The 27,455-nt window shown below is 58.6% G+C and overlaps 1 protein-coding gene across 2 annotated transcripts in view; it reads right to left on the reverse strand.

Annotated features, from left to right (window-relative positions):
- Positions 1–378: 378 nt before the first annotated feature.
- COQ8A (coenzyme Q8A) overlaps positions 379–27,455 on the reverse strand; it is a 56,697-nt gene continuing 29,620 nt past the window's right edge. For both annotated transcript variants that reach the window (XM_058533590.1, XM_058533589.1), the window contains exons 2-15: positions 21,705–21,890; positions 18,013–18,384; positions 17,696–17,762; positions 9,407–9,481; positions 6,600–6,722; positions 5,008–5,093; positions 4,715–4,855; positions 4,121–4,202; positions 3,926–4,019; positions 3,502–3,643; positions 3,139–3,246; positions 2,948–3,013; positions 2,626–2,712; positions 379–1,469 (exon numbers count right to left, since the gene is read on the reverse strand). In XM_058533590.1, the coding sequence (XP_058389573.1) occupies positions 1,182–1,469; positions 2,626–2,712; positions 2,948–3,013; positions 3,139–3,246; positions 3,502–3,643; positions 3,926–4,019; positions 4,121–4,202; positions 4,715–4,855; positions 5,008–5,093; positions 6,600–6,722; positions 9,407–9,481; positions 17,696–17,762; positions 18,013–18,384; positions 21,705–21,881 (1,908 nt within the window). In that variant the 5' untranslated portion in view covers positions 21,882–21,890 and the 3' untranslated portion in view covers positions 379–1,181. The remainder of the gene's footprint in view (positions 1,470–2,625; positions 2,713–2,947; positions 3,014–3,138; positions 3,247–3,501; positions 3,644–3,925; positions 4,020–4,120; positions 4,203–4,714; positions 4,856–5,007; positions 5,094–6,599; positions 6,723–9,406; positions 9,482–17,695; positions 17,763–18,012; positions 18,385–21,704; positions 21,891–27,455) is intronic.

Here is a 27,455-nt window from a genome sequence, read left to right on the forward strand (position 1 = left end):
GCTGAGCCCTCGGGGTGTCATGGCCACGCGGGCCGGCGCGAACCCCGCGCAGCTGTCGCCGTTCTCCCAGTCGCCAACATCGCAGCATCACAGCCTCCTGAGCAGCTGTGGCTTTTCCACGTGGGGGGGACCTGGGGGCACGTCGGGGGGTTGCCAGGAGGGTGACTCGGCAGCTCCCTCCCCCCAACACCCCTCTTTCTCTGACGATGAACGTGAGGGAAGCCTTCCAGGTTCAGGCGCCGAGAGCCTCGTGCTGGGAACAGCTGCAAAGCTTGCAGGGGCGTCTGGAGGCAGGATGGGGGGGGCGACACTGACCTCGGGCCCGTCGCCACCGGCTCAGGACCCTTTACGAGCGAAAGAATTAATGCCACAATGCTAGCATTTTTTTTATTGAAACAAGTAAATCAGACAATTACAAGAATCGTACAAAAATAGAGCCTGTGATGACCCCTCGGGTCTACCCAGGTGACGCCGGCACATTCATCTCCTTGCAGGCAGGCCCCTGGGCTGGAGGGGGAAGGAGGGTCCCCACACACACCCCCTCTTCCAGCGGAGACGAGAGCTGCGCCCCTCTCTCCCCTTCTGCTGCTCCTGGCCCTGCCCACAGGAGGCAGTTCTCTGGAAACTTCCGGTTGTCGAGAAAGGATGCGAACCAGAACCGGCCAGAGCGCAGGCGTGTGCGCACTCCCCCAGCTCCAGACCGCGGGCTGGAGAGGAAATGGGCAGAAACACAGTCTCGTTCTAGAAACACACATACACACCAACCCTTACACTACACCCTCCGTAAAATCCAAAAGGCTCCTCCGTGGGTTTTGGTGGCAGGGATTGGAAGGGATACCCTCATCGTCTGGTTCACGCCCGCATTAGGAAAAACCCGTTACAAAAAGGAAACAGCAGTACAAGTGCCTTTTTCTCTGTATCTAGAGTTGCTTCAGAGGCTGCAGAACAACAAGCAGATTTGGACAGAGCCGGGGTTTCACTTTCCCACTTGCCTCTCACCCGCACCCCTTAGCGATAAACACCGGGTAGGAGCGCTGGCCCCGCGGCTCCACGCGACGTCCCCCCCCCTCGGAGCCAGCCGCCCTCTCACTGGGAAGAGGCGTCTACACGGGCGTCACCACCACCAGCCTCCTGCCAGTTCCAGCCGCACGAGGCGGAGAGGCCCCACGAGCGCCGGCCGGCTACTGCTGCCCGGCCTGCCTCCTGCAGTAGTTGCTGTAGGCCTCCTCGAACATGGCCTTACAGGGGAACCGGGCCTTCAGCTTGGAGCAGATGAGGAAGGAGCCCCCCATCTTCCTGTGCAGCGAGTAGGTCTCCTCGGGGGGCGGGATGAGCCGGTGCTTCAGCATGATGGGAATCAGGTTGTGGATCTTCTCGGTGGTGCTCTGGGTGCCGAAGTCAAAAGGCTCCTCAGAGGCAAAGGCCTCCCCCAGGATGAGGATGGCATCCAGGTGGGCATCCTCCATGGCCTGCAGGGGAGGGGGGAGGGTGAGGGGCCACAAGATCCCAGAGCTCCTCCCACAGTGCCCTGGCGCCAAGCTCTCTAGAAGCTCTGTTTTCAAGCTAAGGAGGGGGTCAGGTAGGTGTTCTGTTTTTTTTTTTGTTTGTTTGTTTGTTTTTTTTTTTTTTTTGTGAGGAGGACCAGCCCTGAGCTAACATCCAATGCCAATCCTCCTCTTTTTTGCTGAGGAAGACTGGCCCTGGGCTAACATCCATGCCCATCTTCCTCTACTTTATATGGGACGCCGCCACAGCATGGCTTAACAAGCGGTGCATCGGTGCGCACCCGGGATCCGAACCGGCGAACCCCGGGCCGCCGCAGCGGAACGTGCGCACTTAACCACTTGCGCCACCGGGCCGGCCCCAGGTGTTCTGTTTTTAACTAGATGAAATAATGATAACTGGGGCATAAACTCAAACCAACAGGGGCCAGGAAAACAACAGGAATGTGTGAACGGGGCTCCATGGGAGGCAAAAGGGAGTGGTGGGGCCTGCAGCAGAATGCCCGTGTGAGCCGGCCTAAAGGCGTTCACACTCCCAGTCAGGAAACACTCTTCAAGCCAAAGAGTCTACAGGCTTGGGCTGACCTGAGCCTCTGAACTCTAAACAGGTGGACTGAGACAAGCCCTGTCTCTTCAACCCCGCCCACCATCAAGGAGCAGAAACACTGCTTTCTGAGTGGCTTCTGGGTGACGAGAACACAGCCGGTTGCCCCTCAATTTAAAGGGCTGCTAAGATTTCCTCCAATGCTCTCCCCACCTCTCCCCCATGAGGCCTTAGGAAGTGAGGGCTGGGGCTCTGCCACCCCATCCGCCCCCTCAAAGCCCTGAACCCCAGCATGAACGTGCCCAGTGACTCAAATCTCCTCAGGGGCCAGAGTGAGAGGTCAAGACAAGCCATAGGCATCCAACTCAACTGTCCCAGGCCCTGCCACTCGGAGAACCGGGAGCACAGAGGCTGGGGAGGGCCCAGCTCTTCGACAGCCCCAGGTGGCGGCTGTCGCCTCTGATTCCATCCACTTATAAACTGAGGTTCCGCTTAAGATTTCAAAGGAAACAGCGGTCCACTGCCCCGCCCCCCGCACAGTGAAGCCGCCTGCGGGGCCCGGGGCCACGGGGAGCTCACCTTGACCTCGTAGCCGGTGAGGAACTTCATCTCGATGGACTTCTCCCGCACAGCCTCCCGGTCCCGGTCGGCGGCGGCCCTGATGATCTGGGCAGAGGCGCAGGCGGTGCCCGCGGGCGGCACAGAAAGAGAGCCTCTGAGGGCCCGGGAGCCGCCGCCCACCCCTTCCCCAAACGCCAGCGGCCCCACCCCCCTCCATCCTTTCCGCTCCCCTCAAGACCACAGGCCTGGAGGCCCAGCCGTGAGACGACCCCCGCCCACTGTCACCAGACACTGGGGCGGGCAGGGACAGGAGCCCAGCCTCAGGAAGCACGGCCCCTACCTGAATGTAGAGGTCAGTGAAGGACCTGTCGTATTCCCGAGTTGCCCCAAAGTCCAGAAGAGCCACCTGGGAAGGAGCGACAGCAGGGGGAGGTTGGCCGGGTGGGGCAGGGGGGTGGACGCCCCAGACCTCCGGGCCCCGCTCCAGCGAAGCCCTCAGGCCCCTGTGGGCGGCCCCGCCCAGGGGCCCACCTTGTGCTGCTGAGGGTCGTAGAAGAAGTTGGACCAGTTGGGGTCCGTCTGCATGAAGTGGAACTCGAACAGCTCCCTCAGGCACAGGACCAGGATGTTGTAGCAGATCTGGGGGTGGGGGGGTCACAGTCACGGCAGCGCCAAGCGGCCTGGTGACCCCCGAGTCTGGGGCCAGGGAAGCCTGACCCTGTTCTCGCCGCCATCTTGCGGCCGCCTCGCCTCCTGCCCACAGATGACTCTGGATTCCAGTGTCCCCCCGGCGGGAAGGCAGCAGCCCTCCTGCCCCCTTCCGCCCTCCGGCCCCGCTGCCAGCTTCCGCGCCACAGGGAGCACCTCGGGCTCCAAGGCCACCGCCAGACACACCTCGTTCCGGACCTCCTGGCTCAGCCCCTCCGCCTGGTCCAGGGGAAAGCCGGACACCAGCTCTGTGGTCAGCACGTGGGGGCTGCACAGCTCGTCCACAATCTCAGGCACGTAGAAGAAGGGGTGGTCCTTCAGCAGCTCCCTGGCAGGGCGGGGGGTCACACGCTGGCCACAGGCCCTCCCCACCCCACCCCCACCCCGGGGACGACACACGGGCCCACAGGGGACAGGCGGAGGGCCTGCTTCTCGCTGGGCAGGAAGTGGCTACGACCCCAGGCCTTGACCACAGCCATCCGCCTGCTCAAGGCCAGAGGAGCCTTCACCCCCGAAGGGCTGCCTAAAGCAGGCCCTTCTGCCTCCCCAGTGAGACCACCAGGCGAGGGCCCAGGGTCAGCTGCCCGGCCTGGAGCCCCCGGGGCCGCACCTGAACCTCCGGGCGCAGGCGGCCTCTCGCTGGTAGTCGCACTCCAGGGCCAGCTCCCGCCTCAGCACGTCAATCAGGTGCTCGGGGAACAGGCCTGGGTCGGGAGGAGGGCTTCAGGGGGGCTGGGGCTCCCAGGGAGGCCCCCTTGGGTCCCCAGAGCCTGTCCCAAACGCCCGCCCTTGGCCAGCCTCAGACCTTCCGGAAGCATGTTGCTCATGTTCAGCACGGCCATGAGGTTATTGACGTCACTGTTGATGCTCTGGGCCACGCCAGGGTACTGCAGGGGAGCAGACGGGGTTTCCCGGGCAGACAGGGCAGGGACCTCACAGGGGGTCCCCCCCTCCCCGCCGCCCATCAGCTTCCCAGCTGTGTCCCACCCGGACCCCACACCTTGCGGGAGTCAGAGCTAAGACCCAACGATGCAGCCGGGCCCCCTGGGCCCCACCACAACCTCATGCTCCACCGTCTACCCCTCCCTCCCACCCCCCCCAATCCCCAGGAACATCCGCCCACTCAGGGCCCCATCCCTCCAGCCCAGGGCCCAGAGCAGACAATCCGTTGTCCCCTGTCCCTGCCCCACCCAAACCAAGCTTGCTGGGAGGCCGTTCCACCTCACAGTGACTCACTTAGCAAACACGTCTCAGCACCCAGAGCTGACCAGGCACTGGGGACAGAAATGAGACACGAGCCCTGCCCTGGACGAGGGGGCACAGAGGGGGATGTGGGGTGCGGAGGCCCGTCACTGCAGGGCCCTGGCTCTGGGGACGAGCGCACACGACGGGCGCCTACCTGGATCTTCATGGCCACCTCGCGGCCGCCCTTCATGCGGGCCAGGTGCACCTGCCCGATGGAGGCGGCCGCGAAGGGCCGCTCCTCGAAGTACTCCAGCTTGTCCCGCCAGTTGGGGCCCAGATCATTGTTGAGAGTTTTCTGGAAGAAGCCAGGGAGGGGCCGTGAGCACAGCCTGGCCTCCCGGGACACCCTGAGACACCTCCACAGTCCGCCCTCCCGCGGGGCTGCCGCGCTCCCCTGCGAGGAGAGGGGGGCCCGGAGGACCAGTCACCCCGCACAGCCTGCCTCACCGTCATCTGCTTCAGCGGCATGAAGTCAGCGCTCTGCCTCACCCGCTCGAAGATCTTGGCCAGATGGGGGTTGATGAAAGCGTCATCTGGAAGGCACCAGAAAAATCAGCAAGCAGAGGGCTAAGCCCTTAGAAGGAAGGAGCACAGGCAGGAACACAGAGCCATGTCTATCACCCTGGCCACAAGGCCTCCTGGGAGAGGTCGAGATGCTCCACACACTGGAACCGGAGGTTCAGAGACAACAGGGCAGAGACCCAACGCTACACAGCAGGCCCAGCCTCAGATTCCTCGTCGCACCCTGGGAGCATTTTCCCCACCTGGCACACAGGCCCCTGACGCTGTGGACCAAGGCTCGAGAGAGGACACGGGGACACTGACCTGTGCATGCTCCTGGGGCGCCACTGCCACCACCCAAATCTGGAGACACCCCCGCACAGGGCCCAGAAGCCCCTCTCCCACCAGGGCACTGGGTGAACCTGTGCCGCCCGGGGGGGGGGGGCCAGCATTAGGCAGTGGGGGGGCTCTCCGCACTCACCCAGTGACTGAGAAGGTAGGTTTCTTAAGAAATAACAGAGCTTTTTATGATTATAAAACAAATTTGGGAAATAAAGTATCACAAAATGTTTAAAATGCCCATAATCTGACCACCTACAAAGAACCATTATCCTTTTTTCTTTCTGACCCTTTTCCTACGCATTTTTTCATAACTGTGGTCACACTGCGCGGAGACTGTCTCAGCCTGCCGTCCTCACGGGCACCTCCCCACGTGGCTGAGTCGCTTCCTGAACCATCCTGAACTGGCACGGTGAGCGCGAGCGGGACAGCCGCGGAAGCTCCGCCATGGGGTCACTAGCCCGCCCGTGGCTCCCTCAGTGCCCGTCTGTTTGCGATCATGAGGAACCCTGCGACGGAGCTGCCCCCGCACGGAGCCCTGCGCGCCTCCCTGAGGCTGTCCTCGGACAGGTCACATCCGGGGAGTGCTGGGGTCGGGTTTGTGCACAGAAGGCCTTCCGCTGCGCACGGCTAAGCCTGCACACCCGTGGGCAGCGCCCGGCCCGGCCTGCCCCGAGCGTTCACTCCATCCGACTGCCGGCGAGGGCACCTTGCCTTCCGATGCGCCCACTCAGAAGCGCGGCCTCCCGGGGTGGGGAGGCACCGTCGGAAGCCCTCGGGCTCCCCCAACGCCCGCTCTGCTCTTGGGGCCACACTGAGCCGGCCTCCTGCTCAACTGCTGCCGCCCTCCCCCGGCCGTCCCCGCTTGGGCCACACGCCCCATGTCCCCAGCGTCAGGGACAACGCGGCAGGCCTGCGAGCTCCCCCACCAGCGCCCTCCGACCGCCACGGGGGGATGGCAGCAGCCGGACTCGCACCAACTTTTGAGATGCCCGGACAACCTCTGGCTATCTCAAAACACCAGGAAGCAGCAGGAAAAACGAGCTGGGCTCCTGTTGAAGATGCTGTGTTTCAACATCCCAGGCGGGTCGACGGCCAGGATTCAAGCGAGAGGAGCCGGAAGACAGAAAACACGCCTCCCAAGTGGGGCCCAGCGCCGTGCCCCGCCGCGCGCCCGCCCCGAGCCCGGCGCCACTCACCCTGGATGCTCAGCATCTGGCCCAGCTTGAGCGCCGCGCCGCGCACCTTGCACAGCGTGTTCACGATGCGCTCCGCGTTGGCCTCCGACAGGAAGGGGCTGGAGTCCAGCACGGCCTTCTTCCCTGCGGGCAGGAGCCAGCTCACCACGCGCCGCCCTGCCCTCGGGCGCTGCAGGCCTCCCCAGCGCCACCGGGCCGACGCCAGAGGAAGCGCCGGGCGGGCTCTCCAGCAGCCCGGGGAAGCGGGGCACCCAGGGGACGCCGCCTCCCACCCCCACCCTCTGGCCGGGGTTCAGGGAGCCCGAGCACAGACCCAGCCCCTGCCCGCTGGCTGTGAGCCTCGCACAAATCGCTTGTCCCCCTCAGCAAGAACAGGGACGATCACAGAGCGCCAGGGCGTGGGGGCATTTTTAAGTGCGATGTGAAAAACCCAGCACAGCGCCCAAGGCAGGGGGCTCGGCACTGCCCGTCCTCCTGGATGTCATGATGCCCGCGATGCAACTCCAACTCCACGTCTCATACCCACGTCCCCGATGCTGTGGAAGACCCGACCCCAGGTGAGGACGGCCAGGTCACTGTCACTCGCCCCCGCAGTGTACTGGACAAAGGTCGCCAGCACCCCCAGGGTCACTGCGCATTCACCGCGGGGCCAGCTGGCTGCAGTGACAGCACAGTCCTCAAGGGAGGAGAGCTCAGTGTCAAGGACAGCTCTGGCCGGCTGGTGCCCGCCCCTCCCCTCAGCCCACAGAGGCCCCTGCAGCTGCCTGCAGCCAGCTGGCCCCTCAGGGCCACACACGACCTTTGTCCAGAACAGTCGGGGGTGGCAGGGTGCAAGGTGACGACTCAAGGGGACTGCAGGGAGTCAGGCCCCCTCTCTGCTTCAGTCCCCGTCCCGGCCTCAGCGTAGCCCAGCCTCAACACTGAGGCTGCCCTGGTGCCGAGGCGAGGAGAGGCCTGAGCCGGGGCCTGGCTGCCGGCCAGCGCAGGCGCCCCCGCTGCCCTCCCTGAGCCCCTCCAGCACCCCCTTCGCTGGGCCCCCCGCCTGTGACATCCGTGCTCTTCCTGCCACTGTCCTGTGAGCAGAGTCAGATCAGAAGCCCCCAAGGCCTGCCCCGTGGTGCCTGGCACTTTCCTCAGCCTGGTCTAGCACTCGGAGGGGGACTGAGCCGGGTCCCCAGGGAGGGAACAGGAAAGGTGGCCGGGGGGCCACTGCCCTCTGCCCCGGGGCCCTGTCCAGCCTGGCCCCTGACAGAGAGGGCGGGCGGGCAGCAGGAGGATGTGAGACCTGGAGGCCCCGGGACACTGAGTTTGCAGAAGAGAAGCCCCAGGGAGAACATGTGGACCTGCCATCTGAGGGCAGCCACGTTGGGCTCGTCCCCAAGGTCCCAGACGGCGGGACCGGATCCTGGGACGTGAGAGATTTTAGCTCCACAGGAAGAGGCCACCTGCCCAGGGGTCAGGGAAGCTGTGGCCACTCCAGGACGGCTGGACCCAGAAGGGTCCCCCACCACCGGCTCGCCTGAGGCAGCAGCAGAGGGCCAGAGCCAAGAGGGGCAGCCCCTCTATGTCCGCTCTGCCCTCCCAGCCCCTGGGCCCCTGTGGGCTGGGGACCTGGGCCTGTGTCCCTAAGGAGAGGCGGGGAGAGGAGAGAAGCTGGGAGAGATGGCCACCGCCCAGCAGGAGGAGGGAGATTCCTCTGCTGGCGACATGCAGAGCAGGCCTGGGCTGACGGTGCTCCTGAGATCTGGGGGCAGTGCCCGGCCCTCTCCCCACAGCCAGCCAGTCCCCACAGGCTGGGGTACGCGCCTGAGCGTGGCTGGTTTGAGAACAACCTGGGGGAGCCTGGGGGGCTCAGGGGCACAGTGGGCATGCCCCCACTCAGGAGAGGCTCTCGGGCAGAGCTGGGCCAGGCTCGTCAGCGTCCAGGCCAAGGCTTCCAGAGCCTGCTCAGGAGGCTCGAGCACAGCTGGGGGCTGCCCAGGGCCTCCCGCCCTGGCCTGAGCGCCAGTCCTGCTCTTGGGCTAATGGTACTCAGGCCCCTCGCCCCCCAGCGGGGTCGCCACTTCCCTGACAAAGGACACCAGGTTAACCTTGGAGGCAGCCTGGCCTCTTCCCTGCTGGACGAGGTAGGCTGGAGAGCGGCCAGCTTTGGGGGGGTTTGGGGGGTGCTGGAGAAGCCCGGCTTCATTTCCCCAAGTGTCTCAGCACCAACACTAAAAATACCCTCGCTAAAGCCTCCCCGTCCTCCGGCCCCTTCCAAGGACACACACAGCGCCCGTGTCCCCCGTACTCAGGGGCCTGTGGGGTGGCCTGGGGCCCTCTCTCCGGGAGGCCCCTTATCCCCACAAGAGGGTCCTACAAGTGAAGAGGGGTGTCCAGGTGGTTTGAGGGCTGCAGTGCAGCAGGACAGCGGGGTGTCACTGGGGGTCCCCACGGAAGGGGGAGGAGGTGTCAGGTACTAGAACGAGTCCTCTGAAGGGGCCAGGGGCAGGGGGCACCTAGAGCAGGAGCCAAAGGCAAGGCTCCAGTTGGAAGAGGGCAGGTGTGCCGGCCCCTGGAGGGGCCAGGAAGGGTCGGTGGGGGGGGGGGCGGGGGGGGGGCGGGGAGCAGAGCCAGGACGGGGGCGGAGCGGCCCTCAGGCCTCAGACAGCTCTAGGGGCGCCATTCACACAGAACACAGGGTGAAAGGTGGCCCTGGAGGCAGGACGTGAGGCAGCCCCTGGAGGCCAACACTGCAGCAGGGGCTGGGAGCTGACAGGCCCACCTCCCAGGGCCTCCCCGCCCTCCGGGTCAAGCGCCCAGCTCACCTGAGGGGTCCTCGGACCGCAGGCTCTTCTTGGCGACCTCGGCCAGCGCCCCAAAGCCCAGACCCACGGCCAGACCTGCAAGGGGATGGCGAGGGCACTGGGCACTCATGTGGGGCTGCCCACCGCCCCGCCACCCACAAGGCCTGGAGCAGCCCCACACGGACATCCACCTCAGCTCCCCAGGGACCCTCGCTGACACTCCGAACATTTTGAGAAGGGAGGAAAAAAAGGCAGAAGAGACACATCTGTTGTTTTCAGGGATTTGGCCCAAGGTAGGCGCTTTCCGTGAAAAAGCTTCATCCACGGCCCGCCTCCCATCACCTCTGCTGATCTATAGGCTCCTGGATACACCAATACACCCCAAGACAGCGCATGTGGAACACGGACCAGGACGGCCCATGAGCCGAGGACATCCTGACAGCACAGTGCACCCTGCGGCCCACAGCCGCCCACTTCAGCCTGTGTGAAGGGCCTCCAACGCTCCAGAATTCTCTAATTTAGTCCCTGCGACTGGAAGGAAAGGCTCACTGCAGAAACAGAGAGCCATCGTCGGTGGGAGTCGGAACACTTTGCAAAAGCAAACGGTCTGGTGTCCCCAAGCCAAGCCGTGGGGACTCACAGGGGATCAGCTGCGGCCCTCACTCGGGGGGCGTGGAAGGCCCCCACCCCGCCCACCCGGGCCCCGCAGGCGCTGACAGTGGTCTCAGGACAAGGGGGTACCAGGCCCTCCTCCCCCCTTTTGCAATATTCGAAATCCAAGTTCATTAACACTCCATTTGTCCAGAGGTCTGTCCAGGAGAGGCCCAAGGAGCCCCGCACGGGCCACTCAGGACACACACACTCTCTCTCTCTCTCTCTCGTGGAGAACACGTGGAGGGGCACGCTGACCACAGCAGAAGGGACAGCCAAGACCCAGGGAAGACACCAAAGAGGCCCTCAGACCAGCGGGCCTTGGAGAGCACAGCCCTGGGGGGCCGGGGGGCGGATGGGGCAGCAGCCCCCACGCCCAGAGGGTGGGCTCACACCGGGTGCTCTGCTTAACGGGCAAGGGAGCCTGCCCATGCATCTGTGTTCTGAATTTTCTCCAATGATTCTGTATTACTTTTATGAAAAGTATTATTGACTTTCTTAAAAAATGTATTTAATGAAAAATAAATTTTAAAAATCAAAAGAAAATACTCCAATTTTTTTTTTTGAGGAAGATTGGCCCTGCGCTAACTTCTGTTGCCCATCTTCCTCTTTTTTCTTTTTCCTCCCCAAAGCCCCAGTACGTAGTTGTGTATCATAGCTGTAGAGTTGTAGCTCTTCTACACGCGACGCCGCCCCAGCACGGCTTGATGAGCGGTGAGTAGGTCCACGCCCAGGATCCGAACCAGCAAGCCCCGGACAGCCAAAGAGGAGCGTGTGAACTCAACCGCTACAACGCCGGGCCGGCCCAGAAGAAAACCCGATTTTAAAATACGTTTTTACACTACATTTTACCCGCCATCGGGCTCTGCATCCCCAGCTCTAAGGGCCACTCCTGCCTCACGGGTCGACGTGAGGATTAAACAGCTGAGTCAGAGCCAAGAGCTCAGACGGGCCAGGTACAAGGAGACAGCACTCGAGTGTTCGCTGTTACCATCAAGACTCCTCTCCACAATGGTTAGGCCCGTGCCAGCTAAAAGAAATACAGCACCAGGCACGTAGATAATTTCACATTTTCTAGTAGCCACATTTAAAAAGGCAGAAAGAAGCATGTGAAATGAATTCTGATATTTTATTTAACCTAATATATGCAAAATATTATCATTTCAACAAGTACTCAATATAAAAATTATTAGAGTGAGTTTACATTATTTTGTTTGGTACTAAGGCTTCAAAGTGTGTGTTTTGTCCTCAGGGCACACCTCGGTGTGGACCAGCCACAGTTCAGGCGCTCAGCACCCCACGGGGCTGGAGCTGCCGTGCAGGACGGCACAGGGCAGGCACCTGGAAATGGCCCTCAGGTGGAAGCCCAGGGCCCCCCTCGCACCTTGTCTTGGGACAAGGTGCCAGGCCTATTTTCCCTCTGACCCCTCCCCAGCCCCGGAGGGCACCAGGCGCAGAGCTGGGAGCCAGATCTCCGACTAAACATTAACTGCCCTCTGCCCGCCCAGCTCCACCCCACCCAGCACACGATCTGCCTCGGCCAAATATGTGATAACAGGCAACATGAACCCCCCCAACCGTGCTGACCTTCACCAATGTCTCTGTAGCTCTATTTTTCTCTGCCTAGATCAAGTTCAAAGACAAACCCACAGAAGAGGCAGCCACCCAGCCTGGCCACTGAAGCAGACGCCCCAGCTTGGGGGTGGCCCGCCAAGCCCCTCCTTCTGCACACAGAGGCGGCCCCCCAGCTCCCCCTGCTGACCTGCCCCCCCGACCCCCCGTGCTCTGTCAAACTGTCCCCTGGCCATCTCTAGGCTGCAGGGCACAGCCAAAGCTGTCTCCGGGCAAGGACCTGTCCTTACACACAGCACCAAGAGAACATTCCACCAAGGAGGCCTCAGGCTCCTTCTGCGGCCCCACGAGCTCCCTCAGGGCCAGCCCAGTGCCAGGCCCGAGGTGCTGCCAGCTGACAAGCTCCCCACTGCGGCCCGGCCAGCCCGGCAGCCCCGACCTTGGCCTCAGGAGCTCCGACTCCGGTGAACCACAAATAAACTGGCTCTCCAGCGTCCCCCACCAGGGCTGGTGAAGACAGTGCTCAGAACCCTGCTGAGAGGGAAGGCCAGGGCCCAGCCAGGCTCTGCCTCCTCCCAGAACCGGTGGGGAGCTGGAGGCAAATCCCGGAAGATCAGGGCCTCTGCCTCGGGTGCCCCTCATCCTGGTGAGGACACCCTGGAGCCCGTGCCGCTCACCCTCCATGTCACCCGTGGCCTCAGCCCCACCGCAGCCCTCGGAGCCCTCAGGACAGCACCCATCTCCATATCCTGATCCCCGGTCAGGCCCGACCAGGCCCATACGGCCTGCTAGGAAGTCCTGGAGGAAAACCTGCCCCAGAACCAGCTCTGCGGCCCCACAGCCACCGTGAGCAGCCTGGCCTCCACCCTAGCCTGTGAGAAGTGGCCAGCCCCTTCCAAGAAAGTTCCTGACGATTCTCGCACAGAGGTTTGGAGTGAAGAAACGTAGGAGTAGCAGCAGGGAGCAGGGCTCTCGTCGGAGGTAGGAGCCACTGGGCCGGCTTCCCAGGCTGTGGGCCTGCTCGCCCCCAGCCGGCTCTCTGCCCCCTGAAGTCCCTCCGGAGGTCATGGGAGCCAGTGAGGCCCTCCCCTGAGCAGGCACCGGGCTTCTGCCCAGACAGGCACCAGAGATTGAGAAAGGGGAAAAACAAAACACCTTCCAACAAGCAGCGCCCTTCACAAGGAAGCTCGGTAAAAGGTGCCCAACAGGAAGAAGTAAGTACACGTTCCTTGCTGCTCGAGTTAACCCGCCAGAAACCCCAGGCGTGTTCACAGAGCAAGGCCCACGGGAGCACCTCTGCGGTAGCAAGGGGCAGAGGGATCTCGAAGGATAAACCACAACATCGCCACGCCCACAGCCAGCAGGGTCCCGAGCCCTCGCTCCTATTAACACAGCCAACAAGCCTTCTGACCTGGTGAGACGAGCAAGTCCGCACAGAGGCGGTGGGCGAGGATGTCTTCCTCTGCTGCAAGGTGTTCTTGAATCCTCAGCAATTCAGTCCACCTTCTCTACTACCATCACTTGTGTCCTCCACCCTGCCCCCAGCCCCAGCCCCCGAGGTGAAAGAGGGGACCTGGGGAGAGAGGGCCTGCAGCCCACAGCACAGGAGGAAGGGGAACAGGAAGGCGTGGTGGAGGAAGTTCCTCACAGAGTGTTCTCCTGGGTTCTCAGGAGCTGACCCTCCAAGCCCAGACCTGGGCCAGTTGGGAGGGAAGCCTAACACCGCCCCTCTGCCGGCTGCAGGGGAGGGGGCACTAATTACAGGGGCCGGCAGGCTCAGACTGCCACGTGCAGGACGCAGGCCTCCTCAGCTCTGGTCCAAGGCTGTCACAGATACGCATACGGCCCTGGGCGACTGGTGACTGTGGCTCAGCCTCCTTACCTGTAACTGGAGATAATAATAACTACCCTAATCTTCCCCACAGAGCTTCTAAGGGGGCAAAATAGACATAAAAGCCCCTTTAAAGTGCAGTCGGCCCTCCGGATCTGTGGATGCAGAACCCACAGATACGGAGGGCCGACTATGGGACTTGAGCAAGCCCGGATTTGGGGATATGTGGAGGGTCCTGGAATCAATCCCCGCAGATACTGAGGGACAACTGTACGCTCCTGGAAAAGCAGAAACCATGCTCCCCTACCCCTGCGAAGGGCGCGGAACTTCTCTTGGACCCACAGGCATCTGTTTTCTGCCTCAGGGAGCAGCGGAGGAGCGCTGGCTGCCAGGGGAGCGCGCTGTGTGCCCTCAGTAAGTCAGGCAGAGAAGCTGGTGTTGCTGTGTGCCACCCCAGGAGGGGAGGCCTGAGCAAAGTCGGCCTCACACACAACCTGGGACCTCAGATCTCCACAATCTCGAAGAAAATCAAGTGCCCTATTGATAAATGTTTGGGGGGAAGCCTGACTTTCGACAAGTCAACAAAGGCCACCACGCCAGGAGGTCAGAGCACACAGTGCTGCCGTGTGCTCCGGACATGTCAGTGCTTACAGGACATGTAAGCACTCCCACCCCTACCATCCTGAGCCCCCGGCCCACCCCAGCCATGGGGTCCCACGGCATCGCCACTGCAGGATGGCCCTGCAAGGCCCCTGACAAGCCACAGCAGGGTCTCCATCAGTGTCCGGAAACAAAGACCACAGAAGGAGTCTGCCACAAAACTCAGTTATTCAATTTACTATCCTTTATCTTGGGAGCACACCCTTGGTACTTCTACATTGTTAAAATGTCCTTTAAAAAAGATAAATAGGGGGCCGGCCCAGTGGCGTAGTGATTAAGTTCGTGCACTCTGCTTTGGCGGCCTGGGGTTCGCAGGTTCGGATCCCAGGTACGGACTTACGCATCGCTTGTCAAGCCGTGCTGTGGCAGGCATCCCACATATAAAGTGGAGGAAGATGGGCACGGATGTTAGCTCAGGGCCGATCTTCCTCAACAAAAAGAGGAGGATTGGCAACAGACGTTAACTCAGGGCTAATCTTCCTCACCAAAAAAAAAAAAAAAAAAGATAAATAAAATGATGGTAATAGTTAACGGTAGTTTTAGTTTAGTTTTGTTTTCAACGTTCTTGGCAAAATTAAAAAATAACCAAACTATACCCATTCACCAATATTTCTTTGTTTTTAATTTTACCACGGAGATGGGGATTACAAAAGCTTGAAGGGAAGGGGCATAATGATCTCAGAGAGAACGGTGTTGCTGATCTATTAACAGTACCCTCAAGTGTACCAGAATCTTTAGGAAATCACTCCTCTTTAATAAAATCTAATATCCACAGATCACCCTGCCCATAGCATCACAGCCATAACATCCCACAGCCAAACTGGACTCAGGACTCCTGCCCCATCTCAGCATCAACACAAGCCACCCAAACCGGAAAGCTCCCGCCTGCTCCCTCCACACAGCTGAACACCTGCTGCTGAGGGCCCCCTACAAAACCCACCTCCCTGAGACCCAGAGCAACCCCCTTCCTTCATACCCCAGTGCAAAAACTTCCTGAAGTCAGTCTACACCTCCAAAACATCTCACCCCTGTGAGGGAAGAAAGGCTAGAAGTGTTTTCTAGGAGAACCAAGCAGAGCAGTGTTTCTTCCAACTGTTTCGACAACGACCCACCAGTAAGCCGTATACTTCAGCAGGCAAAATGAAGAATATACATAAGTGATATGTTTATATCTCTGAAACAAAAATATTTTTGCAACGTGTGCTGTTCAAAGGATCTAGGATACTAAGTCTGATCTTTTTCTATTCGATTCTATTCTATTTAATTTGTTTTTGAAATGCTGGTCCTGACCCAGTGAATTGCTTTCACACTCACTAATGGGCCATAACTCACAGTCCAGAAACTTCTGGGGGAGGCAGAAGGCCCACAGCTCCCTTCCAGGGCCAGAACAGCACGTTCTTTCCAGACTCGGCTCCTCTTTGCTCCCATCCTGCCACCTCCAAGCCTGAAACATTAGCTGCCAGATGCTTGGGCAACAACGTGGGCAGCTCCGAATCACAGCTGCGGGGAAATCTCAGGCACGCAGACGCCTGGGGATGGCTCCAGGCATCGGGCTGCTGCCAGCAAGGGCTCAGGGGGCTCGAGGGCGCAAAGCACCTCCAGATACTGGGGCTTCTCCTCGCCCCAATCCAGCTCCCGTGGCTGCCATATCCCCCACCCTCTCAGGGGAGCCTCTCTGCCCTACACACCTTCCAGTATAACCCCTTCACTCCACTCTGTCTTCCTTAACCACCACCCGAGGGCCTGCCATTGGCCTGGTTCACCAGGACCTCACGGTGTTCCAGCAAATTCCAACTCTCCATCACAACCTTCATCCTGACCACTTTACCCAAACAGATGCTCCACCACCGCCACCCCCACAAAAACTCCCCCGAGAGGATTACACCCATTCTACAAAATGTCAGTCAAGCTAAGCCTTCCGGGGAGAGGGCTCTGTGGTGAGCCCTTGTCCATCCGGAGTGAGGGGAGGAGGAGGATTACGGAGAAAAACAGAGTAAGAAGAGGGTACTTCCTACCCTCAAACTCACGGGGGAGAAAAGAGAACTTCCATTCAATACTTGAATAACAATAAGTGTTACCCAACTCATAGCCGCTGTGCAAGTAGGCAACGTGCCAAGTCTTCTGGGGAGTAAGGACCGTTGGAGGTCACCAGAGCAGCAATTCTCAAACGCATTCTGGTGTGGCACCCCAGGAAGTTACGATGTTCTATGAGGACCTGCTTGAAATGCTAACCCATTCGAGTGAAATAAAGCCGTCATTTTGTGCTAAAACTCAGGTGACACTTTATGCTAGGTTCTTGAACAGCTAAGTAGCAGCAGATACCAAATTTTAAGATAACAATTAGGGAAGAAAATCTTCGAGTTGACAAAATCCCATCCCACTAATCTAGTTTGCTCTGCACAGTAGGAAGACAGCCAGCCATCATTCAAAGTTAGAACCCAGACATTGGTCTAGCTCCCAGAGTACCAGGCTATGGGGGAGCACAGAGCCAATCTTGAACGAAGAGTAAGATGGGGTTTACAAAAGAGAAGAGGCAGCAGAGAAGAGCACGCACGATAGACAGTATATGGGAGGGGAGATGTGTAAACCAGCAAAGAAAAGGCAAGAAAGTAATGGCTCAGACACATATAAGGGGCCTTCATGACTACTTAGCACTGGAAGCAATCAGACCTCTCTAATAAACAGCCTTGCAAATAACCACTCGCCCAAGGCTGGTATGTCAACCAAGTTGCCAAAACTGTTACTTTCATTAACTGTATTGTCTGGAGAACCAACTGAGGACAGGCGAGCTTTAGAGAAATGCACTCCCAGTCACTCCATCTTAAAGCGTACCATTGCCAAGGAGATGGTACTTTCAATAGGAACATTTTGGTCAGTACATAAGCACTAGATATGACAACACAACGTCATAAAAGCAGATACAACTGCTCCAAACCTTCACTATAAAATGGTCCTTTGACTCAAACAATAAGATCACAAGTGTATTGCACACAACAGCTATTCAAACCTCCAGAGAAAAGAATGAATAAAGCTCACAACTTTACAGTATATTAAAATGGACTTGAAGCCACAGCTGCTCAGGGCCACAGCACCTCGGTACCATTCCATTGATGCCCCGCAGGCCCGTGGGAATCCAGCAAATGGGCTCCCCAAATGGCTGGTCCCAGGGGCAAAAACCACTCTGTCTAGGAGCTTAACAGCCCCAGGGAGGAACTTCTACTCACTACCTGGCCTCCTCCCCGCAGAGGCCTCCAATGGGGCTGAGCAGCAGGGAGGCTGGGGCAGGAGGAAAAAGCTGATGTTGCAGACACTGCCCCTTAAGTGTGGCCTAAGGAGTAAAGTTCTCATGGCATGACATCAGCCACACACCAACCCCAGGGGTGAGCTGAGGCAGACTGAAATCCAGAAACCGGATCATCCACTTATGGAGAACTTCCAGAAACAGCTAACACAGGAGCTACCACCCTCTCTGGGATACCCCTGGGTCCCCATCCCCTTCCACCTCCACGCAGGCCCCACGGTGGCCCCGGCTCCACTCAGCCGGGACCGGCACGCCAGGGCTGGTGAGGAGGCACAGGGGCACACCGCCACCTTACCTCCAAAGTTGGCCAGCCGCCCAATCCGCGTAACTGGCACCTTCCGCTCCCGAGCCCGCTCACTGAGCTAGACGGAGAAAAGGAAGAGACGTCAGGGAATCAGTGAGTGGGGACAGGACCAACCTTCAGGGGTCCATGCTGCCCCCACACCCCCCCTCCACTCCCCATGACAGCACCTCCGCTGGCAGCACACTCCACCAAGAAGAGGCCTCCATGTGCCTGAAACAGCATTCAGGGAATGTCCCCGGAAGGGGCCTGACACCAGCCCCAGTGTGGGAACCACTCCACCCCACTCCAGGGGGCCCTCCCACACGCACCATCTGCTTGTGGGGCTTGTTCTCGGGGCGAGCCTTGGCCTGTCGGGCCTTCTCAATGTCTTCAGCCGTGAGGCCGCCCATGGGGGACTGGTCCTGGTGCAGGAACCTTCGCTGAAGGCCCGTGGCAAAGAACGGGTCTCTCGGGTCTGCAAAGAGCCTCCCGTTGACCCTGCCCAGAGAGGCGGCGGCCTGGCCCGGGAGGCTGCCTTCTCTGAAGGGACCACTGGCGGCGTAGGCAGGAGCCGGGCCCTCGCTGCTGCCCTGATCCCAGGGCGGAGGCGACGGCTGGTCGGGGGAGGAGGCTGCAGAGAACTCCACTTCCAGGTCCTCGAAGCTCTCCGTGGCGTAAGGGTCTTCATGCTTATCCTGACCCTGGAGGGAACAACAGTCAGCGCGAGAGGAGCAAGAGGCCAGCCAGGAGCTCTCCCTGTGTCCACCCTTTCTGCACAGGACGGCACACCACCGCCGTCCCGCCCTCCGACCTTCCAGAGCGGAACACCACGTTACTCCTGCAGCCCGGCGCCAGTTCTGGAGGTGATAGCACCTTCCCAGCCCGGGAGCCAGGAGACTCGGATTCCAGTCCTGCCTCTGCCAGGGCTCTGCTGTGTGCTCCTGGGCGAGCCAGGCCCACACGGTCACTGAGCACTGCTGGGTACCCAGTCAGGACCAAGCGAGTGACCAACCCGGCAGCAAGGTCTTCACCTGTAAACTGGGGCTAAGGAGAGGCCTCCAGGGCTCTGGGGAGGGTGAACCAGGAAAAAGATGGGGAAGCTCTGAGAAGGAAAAGCACGACCAAAGGGCAGCGAGGGCGAGGGCAGCACAGGACGGGCCGCCCTGCCACTCCGGGCCAGCGCTCGCTGCAGACGTGGCTTCCACCAGGCAGCTGTGGGTGTTCCTAAAGAGGCTCTCACTGGAGGGCTCGTCACAACCAGCGCCAGCCTGGCTGTCCCCGGGAGCTGGAGGTACGGGGGCAGGACGGAGGGGGACACACCACATTTTCCTTGTAACAGTCGCCGAGACCTGAACTTTGGGCCCAGGTTCTTTCTCCCTTTGAACCCTGAGTGACCTTGAGTGAGTCCCTGACCCCTCTCTGCTCCTTCCTCATGTGAAAACAGGGCTCCCCACGGTCACAGTTATGGGGGGCCACAGACAGGCCAGGAGAACAGCACTGACTCCTGCGGGGATCAGGGGCCTGGACTCCCTGATTCCACCGAAACGGGTTCAGTGCACACAGTGCTGCCTGTAGGTCCCACCAAGACAGCAGCAGAGCCAAGGCCTCTGACTCAGCCTTACGAGCTACGGGGGGCCCTACGGAGATAAGATGTGCCCTCCACGGGAAGGCAAGAGGCTGGCTATTACTCCCATCTCAAGAATGGGGAACTGAGGCTCAGAAGGCTGAAGCAGTCTGGTCAAGGCCCCGAGCTGGCCAATGGCAGAGCAGGGATCCCAAGCCACGGCTTGTCCCTCGGGCCACCCCGCGGCCGCCTGACAGCACTTTTCTCAGAGCTATACTTGGATTCAGTGGGCCCCTCTCAGGACAGCCAAGGAAGCTCCCGAGTGAGGGAGTCTGGAGCAGGGTTCCCTCCTTCTGCTCCATAACTCTGGTGACGGCCACCTGGCCCAGCATCACCATGACCTGGTCATGTGGCTGCGAAGGGGCTTCAGTGCCTCAATGGGACCAGACTCAGTGAAGTGTCTGCTGAAAGAGAAGTTGGAAGAGAGAAAGAGAGAAGTTTCTGGAAGCTCTGGCCCTCTGCCCCCTCACAATCGAAGCGTTCAGGGAGAGAAGGGGAGCACAGTGGAGGCCACTGCCCTGCTCAGCGCCTCGTTCGTGGTGGGGGACCATCATTCCCTCCTACCTCAGAGTGACTGTGCTGCGGGACAGCCCTGCCTCTTCCAGAGACCGGGCCAGGCCTGTCCAAGGGCAGCAGAGGGCAGGGCGGGAGGCGGGACAGAGGCCCCCTCGCCTCTCAGGGAGGCCTGCCCGGGTCTAGCACGCCATCTTACTCCTGGGTGGCTCCAAGGGAACTGGGCAACTCACTTCCTGAGTGTTCCACAGGCAGAACATGCATCAGGAAGGCGCTGACTCCTCATTAGAAAAGGCATCTGTGAGGAGCCTGGGGCCACAGCCCAGCTCAGCAGAGGGTAGGCAAAGGCAGGGAGTCTGAGATTGGGAAAAGGACACAGGACTCTAGTCCTGTCGCAATGATCACAGGCCTTGCATCAGACTGCTTAGTCTCAGTTTCCCCATCTGAGAAAGGGGGTAAGCATCTAGGCCCGCCCCCCTCCCAGAACAACCGTGAGATCACGGGTGTGCAGACTTCTAGAAGTTAAAGGCATTCGTGTAGGGTAAGAGAGACCTTTTAGGGCTGGGAATCCTAAAACTGAGACTGACGAGAGGCCTGCAGGCTGTGATGGCCCCACAGCCTGGAGGAGCACAAGTGTCCTCTATCTAGAAGGTCAGCCACCACAACAGAAATGGAAGGAGGGGGGCGGGGCACCCTCGGCAGCACACCTCCCAACACACACGTGCCCATACACACACACGTGCACACACACGTGCGCACACACACACCCTTCCCATCCCCTCAGGCTAGCAGGAGCAGCTGCAGGTGATTCTGCAGGTGGCACCATGGTGGACTGACCTCTGCCATAGCAAGTCCTACTGACAGTCACCTCTCCAGCACTCACTTTTGCTTAAAACCTTCCCCTTGGATGGTCTCTGGACCGAGGCACAAAAGACGGCACGAGGGATGGGAGGGAGGCACAAGGTGAAGCTGCCCTCAGCAGGGCTGAGCCAGCTGCCCCACTGGAAAGGGGCAGAGCCCCTGAGTCAGCACCCAGAGACCCTCAGCAAAGGGAAGGGGAAAAACGAGGCCCGGCCCTAGCTGCGGCTCAGCTGGCGCAGGGCGTGGCAGGGGAACCTTGAAGCCTGAGGGATGTTGGCCAACACATGGACCCCTGTGACAGCTTGACACTGGGGGTGACGGCGAATGACACGGTCGTCCCAGCCTACACACTGGGTGGCTTCCGTCACTTCTTTACCAAAACCAACCTGACAATAAAATGCCAACATAAGTCAGAGAAACAGGGAGAAGGTGCTTCATCTTATAAAGAAACTGTTTGCTTCAGTGAAAGAGGCGTGACAGATGACAGGTGTCCTTAGCTGCCTCCCGTAAGAACACAGGTGACTGTCACTTTTTTCTTTGCGATTTTTATAACTTCCAAAATTAGAAAGGCCCCTCTCCAGTACCTTCAGGACAGCCCCAGGAACTGAACATAGGCCAGACAGAGGGAGCGGGGGGCAGGGGGGTCACCGGCGGGTCCCTGCAGGACGGGCCTGGTCTCCCCGCTGAGCTCTGCACCCCGGGCCTGGCATCTGTAGGTGCTCGGTAAGCGCTGGTGAATTACTGATCTGACTGTCGGGTGTGCTGGGCTACGTGATCCTGGGGGTTCTTCCCAGCTCTGTAGAGCTCCCATAACTGAAACGTGAGTCACACGGTGGCAGCCTCACAGGGGGCCCCCACCACACCTGGAAGGACTGCGGGTTACACCAGCCACTGGGCTCTCTGGCCCTGGCCACAAGGAGACCAGCCACCCCGGCTGTGTCCTGGTTCAGCCCCCTGGTCTCCCCAAGAGCTCCAGGTGCAGCCCCTCCCGCTGGCACCCCGCCCACTGCCAGGCCTCCTTACCTGCACACTGCCGAAGACCACGCCGATCTGTTCCTCGGCCGTGGACTGCAGGGCCCTGGCCGCCAGGATGAGCTCCCCGCCGAGGCCCAGGTGCTGCAGATAGGTCTCCACGGCCGCCTGCGTTAGCTTGGCGAGGCCTTTGACCACCATGATGGCATCCCCCAAAATGGCAGCCATCCTTCAGGGCTGGAAGAGAGCAGGCCAAGTTAGGGCAGGGGTCCGCACCTCACACAGGGGCACACTCACACGGATCAACAAGACCACAAACTCCGGGCAGAAGGCAGCTGGCTGTTGGTTTTTCCACCCACCTCCCCTTCTGATCCAGGTTGACTGAGAGAAAAGAGAGAAGAGGGGCCCAGGGCTTCAGGCGGGCTCTGGGTGGACTCTCCACACCACGGGGCGCTGAGCAGAATGAAAGGCCCCAGGGAGTCGGCACACCTTTCCTCGTCTGGGCCTCAAAGCCATCCCACGAAAACCCTGAGGCACAGAGAGGTCAAGTGATTTGCCCAAAGTCTCCCAGCCAGCAAATGGCAGAACCAGGACTTCAATCCAGGTGTACTGACTCTCAGTCCAGTGCTCCTTCCTCTGGACCAACACTGTGAGTTGGGGAGGGAGTGGTTCCCTGCAGGGCCCGGGGGCCCCAACCCGAACCCCTCAGGGGCTGCCTGTCCCTGCCCAGCGCTCTTGCTCTGCCCAGTGAAGCCTCTCACAGACACCCACAGACCGAGGGACAGCCAGAGCCCCCGCCCCACCCTCAGGCTCAACTATTCACCACTCCGTCCAGACCACAGTGCCATCCATTTGGAAAATCCTAAGCAGTATTAAAACCACCACCACAAGACGCAGAATAGAAAAGGAAGCATCAGAGAGCACGTGGGGGGACCACCTTGTGAAACTTATCTCCCCGTACGTGGGTGTGCGCTTCTCTCTTTCTCTACCGGGTCATGGCATAAAACGTGTTTCTTAACATAGGTCAAGGTCAAAGACACGGAAACCCAAGACACACAGCCTGCATCACAGGGTGGGCCGTGTGCTGTCAATCACCCAAGGATTTCTTCAGGCCTCTCAGGGCTGTTAACACCCTGGGGTTGAAGAAAACCCACAGAAAGGAAAGGAGCCCCAGGAGACCCCCGAGAAGCGGCCCAGGAGCAGTCAAGGAGGCATAAGGATCTCAGGCAGCACTCCAGGGACTTCGGAAGACGTCAGACCCCTCAGCCTCCCTCCCGCCTGCCCTTCCCGGGGGAGCAGCCCCGTCAGTCCGTCAGTCCGGGGACCTCTGCAGGGATCCACTCCGCCCCTGCGCATGGGGTCCAGCTACTTTTATGTAAAAGGAGAGTTGTAGTGACAGGCAGAGAAGCCCGTTCCCGCACCAGAGCCTGGAAAGCTGAAATGACCCGCCATAACCTGCCCTTGGGGAACCCCTTCACCTGCGTGAGAGCAGCCACCAGGCACTGCGCTGCGGGGCTCGCCATTCAGCTTCTTTCAATCTTTAGAAACAACCTAACAGCATGGATATTATTGTCCCCATTTCACAGAGCAGAAAACCAAAGCCAGAGAGGATAACTGAGCGGCTGAGGTCATCCAGCTCCTGGATATGGACCTGAGGTCTGATCCCGGCCCTCCCCTGCTCTGTGCCCACCACCACACCACACTGCCTCCCAAACGCCTGGCCCGCCAACTCTGAGGCACCCCTGCAGGGATGGGGCACTGCTCGGGCACAGATGGACCGCCTGCCCCCTAATGAAAGCCAGGGAGGTTTGTGGAAGGTGACCATACCCTTGAAAGAGACGGGGATGGGGAGCGGGGCTAGTCCGCCCCATGATCTGGTGTCATTTCACACCCCGGCTCTGCTCTGGGCTCCTGCACTTTATGGCAAGAAACAAGTGGGAGCCCCACAGACCAAATGTCTAGGACTGGGAAGAGATCCCGTAATCAGAGCCCGAACGCAGCTGGTGTCAGCTCTCAACTACTCCCCAGCGCCCTGGCCCCACCTCCAACACACACAGACACACTCCACTCGCCACCGTCAGGTCCCGGGGGAGAAGCACCCACCACAGCCCACAGACCCCAGGGAGGGAGGAGGTTTTAGATAAAGATGTGCATGCAATGGCGGAGGCCGGCAGCCACATCTGTTTAGAAGGACCCTTGCTGGTGGCCACAGGACCATCCACCATATCCCACTGCCCCAAGGGTCCCCAGAAACAGGTCTCCTGGCTCACCTCTAAATCCAATCCAGATAACCGAGGCAGGAGTCTGCCACAAGCCCTGATAACTCCAAAACCTCACCACATCTGCTAACTGATGTCAGCTCTTCCTCAGAACTTCCTAAGACCTGTTTAATTCAGACTTTGTTTTCAGGCTTAAAACTAATTCTGCCTGAATTTTTCTTCCAAGTTACCATAACCACATACTCAAGTTTCACTAGGACAAAGCTGGTAAGTGATTTTTTGGCCAATTTGCCATGCTTCAGCTCGAATGGCGCACTGCACGGATGGGAGTTCAATCTGAAGGACCTACATCAGGTCCTCCCTGCTGCAGATGCAGGCCTGGGACCCACCAGAGTCCAGTCCCAACTCCTCTGTTTCTATGTCAGCCTGAGCAGAGCTCTGTGACCGGCCAGGATTACACGCACTTCACAATGAGGCTTAAAAAAAAAACTCGTAAGAGGAAAAAATATTAAATACATTGACCAAACTTTTTAAATTCCTGCATTTGGGAAGTACGAGTGAAGCCAGGTACCTGAGGGTTACTGTAAATATTCAATAAGAACATGATTACCCTTCGACCTTGTTCCAACAATAGATACAGATGAAAAGAAGTTTATCTGGTTAATTTACTATTTTCTTGTTTAACCTGAGAGGTGACTCAAAGGTCACAAGGATTCATGAGCTTGTTTTGCAGAAGAAAGAGAATGCCTTTAAGGAAGTTACGAGTCACCAGATAACCAGTCCCCAGAAATCAGATTGCCCAAGGGCTTATCTGAAGTGAAAGGAACACAGACTTCCCCTTTGTTTCTCCGAAACTCCTCCTTCCAAGCCCCGTAGCTCTATAAAGACCACCCCACCACCACCGCTTTCTTCTCTGTGAAGGCGGATTTGAGAGAACCTATCCTCCCACCTTCTCCTTCAGCCAATTCAAAAAAACCTTTCTCGATCTCAAAGCACTGATGCCTCAGTGATTGGCTTATTGCACATCAGGCACATGAACTTGAGATTAAGAGGTTCAGTACCATGAGCAACAATGATCTCTTTCAGTATTTTCCTAACTTTTTTAGTTCATATATCCTACTTTCAAAATGGCAAATAAATAAGTCATCTAAAAAAAGTACACATTAAAAAGGAATTAGTTATGTCTTTCTACCTGCCTAAAGGGGTGCATCCTCACACCCAGTGAACTGACGGCGCGAGTCTCCCCCTAGACAGTGGGCACCATCGGGAGGAGAGTGACTAGAGCCAGCTCCTCTGGAAGGAAGGCCTCCTCCCCATGGAAATAACATCCCATGCTTACTGTGAGGCAAAACTCGCTTTTCTGAAATCCACAGATGTTACCAATAAACACTGTGTCATTTTTGAACAGATTCACATGTGGACACATATTTCAAAACCACAGCCTATGCCCGCCCCCCCTTTGACAAATATTATTTATCTAATGTGCAGGGCCGTACTCAAACCACACATGCTGCTCTGTACAAAGTGAACCCCTCACATCCTAATCAACACCAGGCACTTTCCTTTGCAAAGGACAGTCTACTCTTGAAGTAGTTTGTTGGGGCTGAGGGGGGACCACAACATTGCCAGATGGAAATATCTTTCCAGAACTTTTCTCACCTCCTGGTTTTCAAAAATTGGTCTCATGAACCCTACTTCTAATGCATCAGAATCCCAGCGTGACTCAGAATTCAGCTACCCTGAAATCTACTGCAAACTCCCTCCAGGATGCATGAGAACCAGGCACCCAGCTACATCAGGAGGCACTTTCATGATGATCTTAAATAAAATCAGAAACTCCCCAAACACATTTAATACACAAGTTAAAAATCTTATCCTCACCAGGATTTCAACTACAAGTATTAGAGCCCTCACCCCACCCCGCTTCACCCTGCTGGTCCTTGATGGGTTTTCGGGACCTCACCAGGAGAATCATAGGACTGGAATGCCTTTCCCTGCTCGGCAGCATGTGCCGAGCTCTCCTCTGAGGAGGGGAAAGTCAAAAGTGCTGGTGAGGGCCAGCCCAGTGGTGTAGTGGGTAAGTTCACACGCTCTGCTTCAGCGGCCCAGGCTTCGCAGGTTCCAATTCCAGGCACAGACCTATGCACTGCTCATCAAGCCGTGCTGTGGCGGCATCCCACATACAAAATAGAGGAAGATGGGCACAGATGTTAGCTCAGGGCCAACCTTCCTCATCAAAAAAAACAAAGGACGAAAATTTTTAAAACAAAAAGTGTTGGTGAGCACAAATGAATGAAGTGGTGAGGGTGGAGGATGGGCACTCACATTTGGGAGTGCCCACTAGGCACCAGTAGCAAAATAAAAAGTCATTCAGTCATTCTCTGACCCCACGTTCACTAACAGCTCCTCCCGGTGCTCTGGGCTAGTCCCAGAAGGTCCTGGGACGAACCTGCCCTTCGCCCTGGGGCACTCACAGCTGTGGTGGCATGCAGGCACATCTATAATGGGCACAGACACCACGGAGATGGCCAGAGGCCAACAGAGGCTGCCAGGCGAGGATCAGATGCAGAGGTGGCTGACCAGTGGAAAGGACTGTGCTAGGAGCCCAGACACGGGGTCCCAGCTCTGCCAGGGCTGCTGACACTAAGCGTGTTACTCATCTCTTCGTCCCTCCCCGGTAGACTCACAGGGTGGGGGTGGGGGGTCACCAGACCCCTTTTCCAGGCCTAACATGCTAACACGCTATAAAGCAAATAAAGAAAGATGTTGTCTAGAGAGAGAGGGAGAGAGAGCTCACTGCTCCCCAGGGACAGAGACTGAGAAAGAAGCACAGGCAGCAGGCCCTGGCACGGTGTCCTGAAGCTCCCAGAGGAAGTGTTCCTGTTGACCCTCTGCTCTCTGACCCTCCCAAAGAGCCTTAAGAGACACAATCTCAATCACTTTGGAGAACAGACTGGGGTTCAGACCTACACATTAGCTGGAAATTATCTGGGGTGTGGGGACCTTCAAATCTAGTCTCTAAAACTAAAAAACACCCACAAAGTGATGCCTACTTGGCCAGATACACTAAGATGTCTCAGCAGGAAAATGAGTTGTGTTCTTTTTAAAAAATAAACATAACAGGCAATCCTGACAGGCATAACAAATGAAGGGATCATATGCTTTTCCACTCAGGGCCCTCTTAGGGGAATTTTATTTTGGAGGGAGGGATCCTATATGCACCCCAAGTCGCCCTTCACAGCCAGAATGCTCCACCTGTCACTCATCTCTTCTCACGAGGTGACAGCAAGCTGGGCATGGTGTGTGAATTTACTAGGTCCTTGTGGATGATAAGCAAGGCATGGCAGACCAACTCCCATCCAAGCAAAGCCGTGGTATCTGTATCTAAAGCCAGCATGCCCTCCTCCGGTCCCTTCCTACCCTGAGCTGACCCTGGAGCCTTGGGATGGCTGATATAAGGACCCAAAAGCAAGCTACACAGAAAGCCCTTGGTCTTGGGGAGTGTGTGAACCTCACTGAAAGCATGCTCCTGAGCCAGCTGCATCCACGTCACCCCAATGTCCCACAGGCATCAAACTCAGCT

The sequence above is a fragment of the Diceros bicornis genome, chromosome 38, assembly GCF_020826845.1.
Source record: "Diceros bicornis minor isolate mBicDic1 chromosome 38, mDicBic1.mat.cur, whole genome shotgun sequence".
NCBI lineage: Eukaryota > Metazoa > Chordata > Mammalia > Perissodactyla > Rhinocerotidae > Diceros > Diceros bicornis.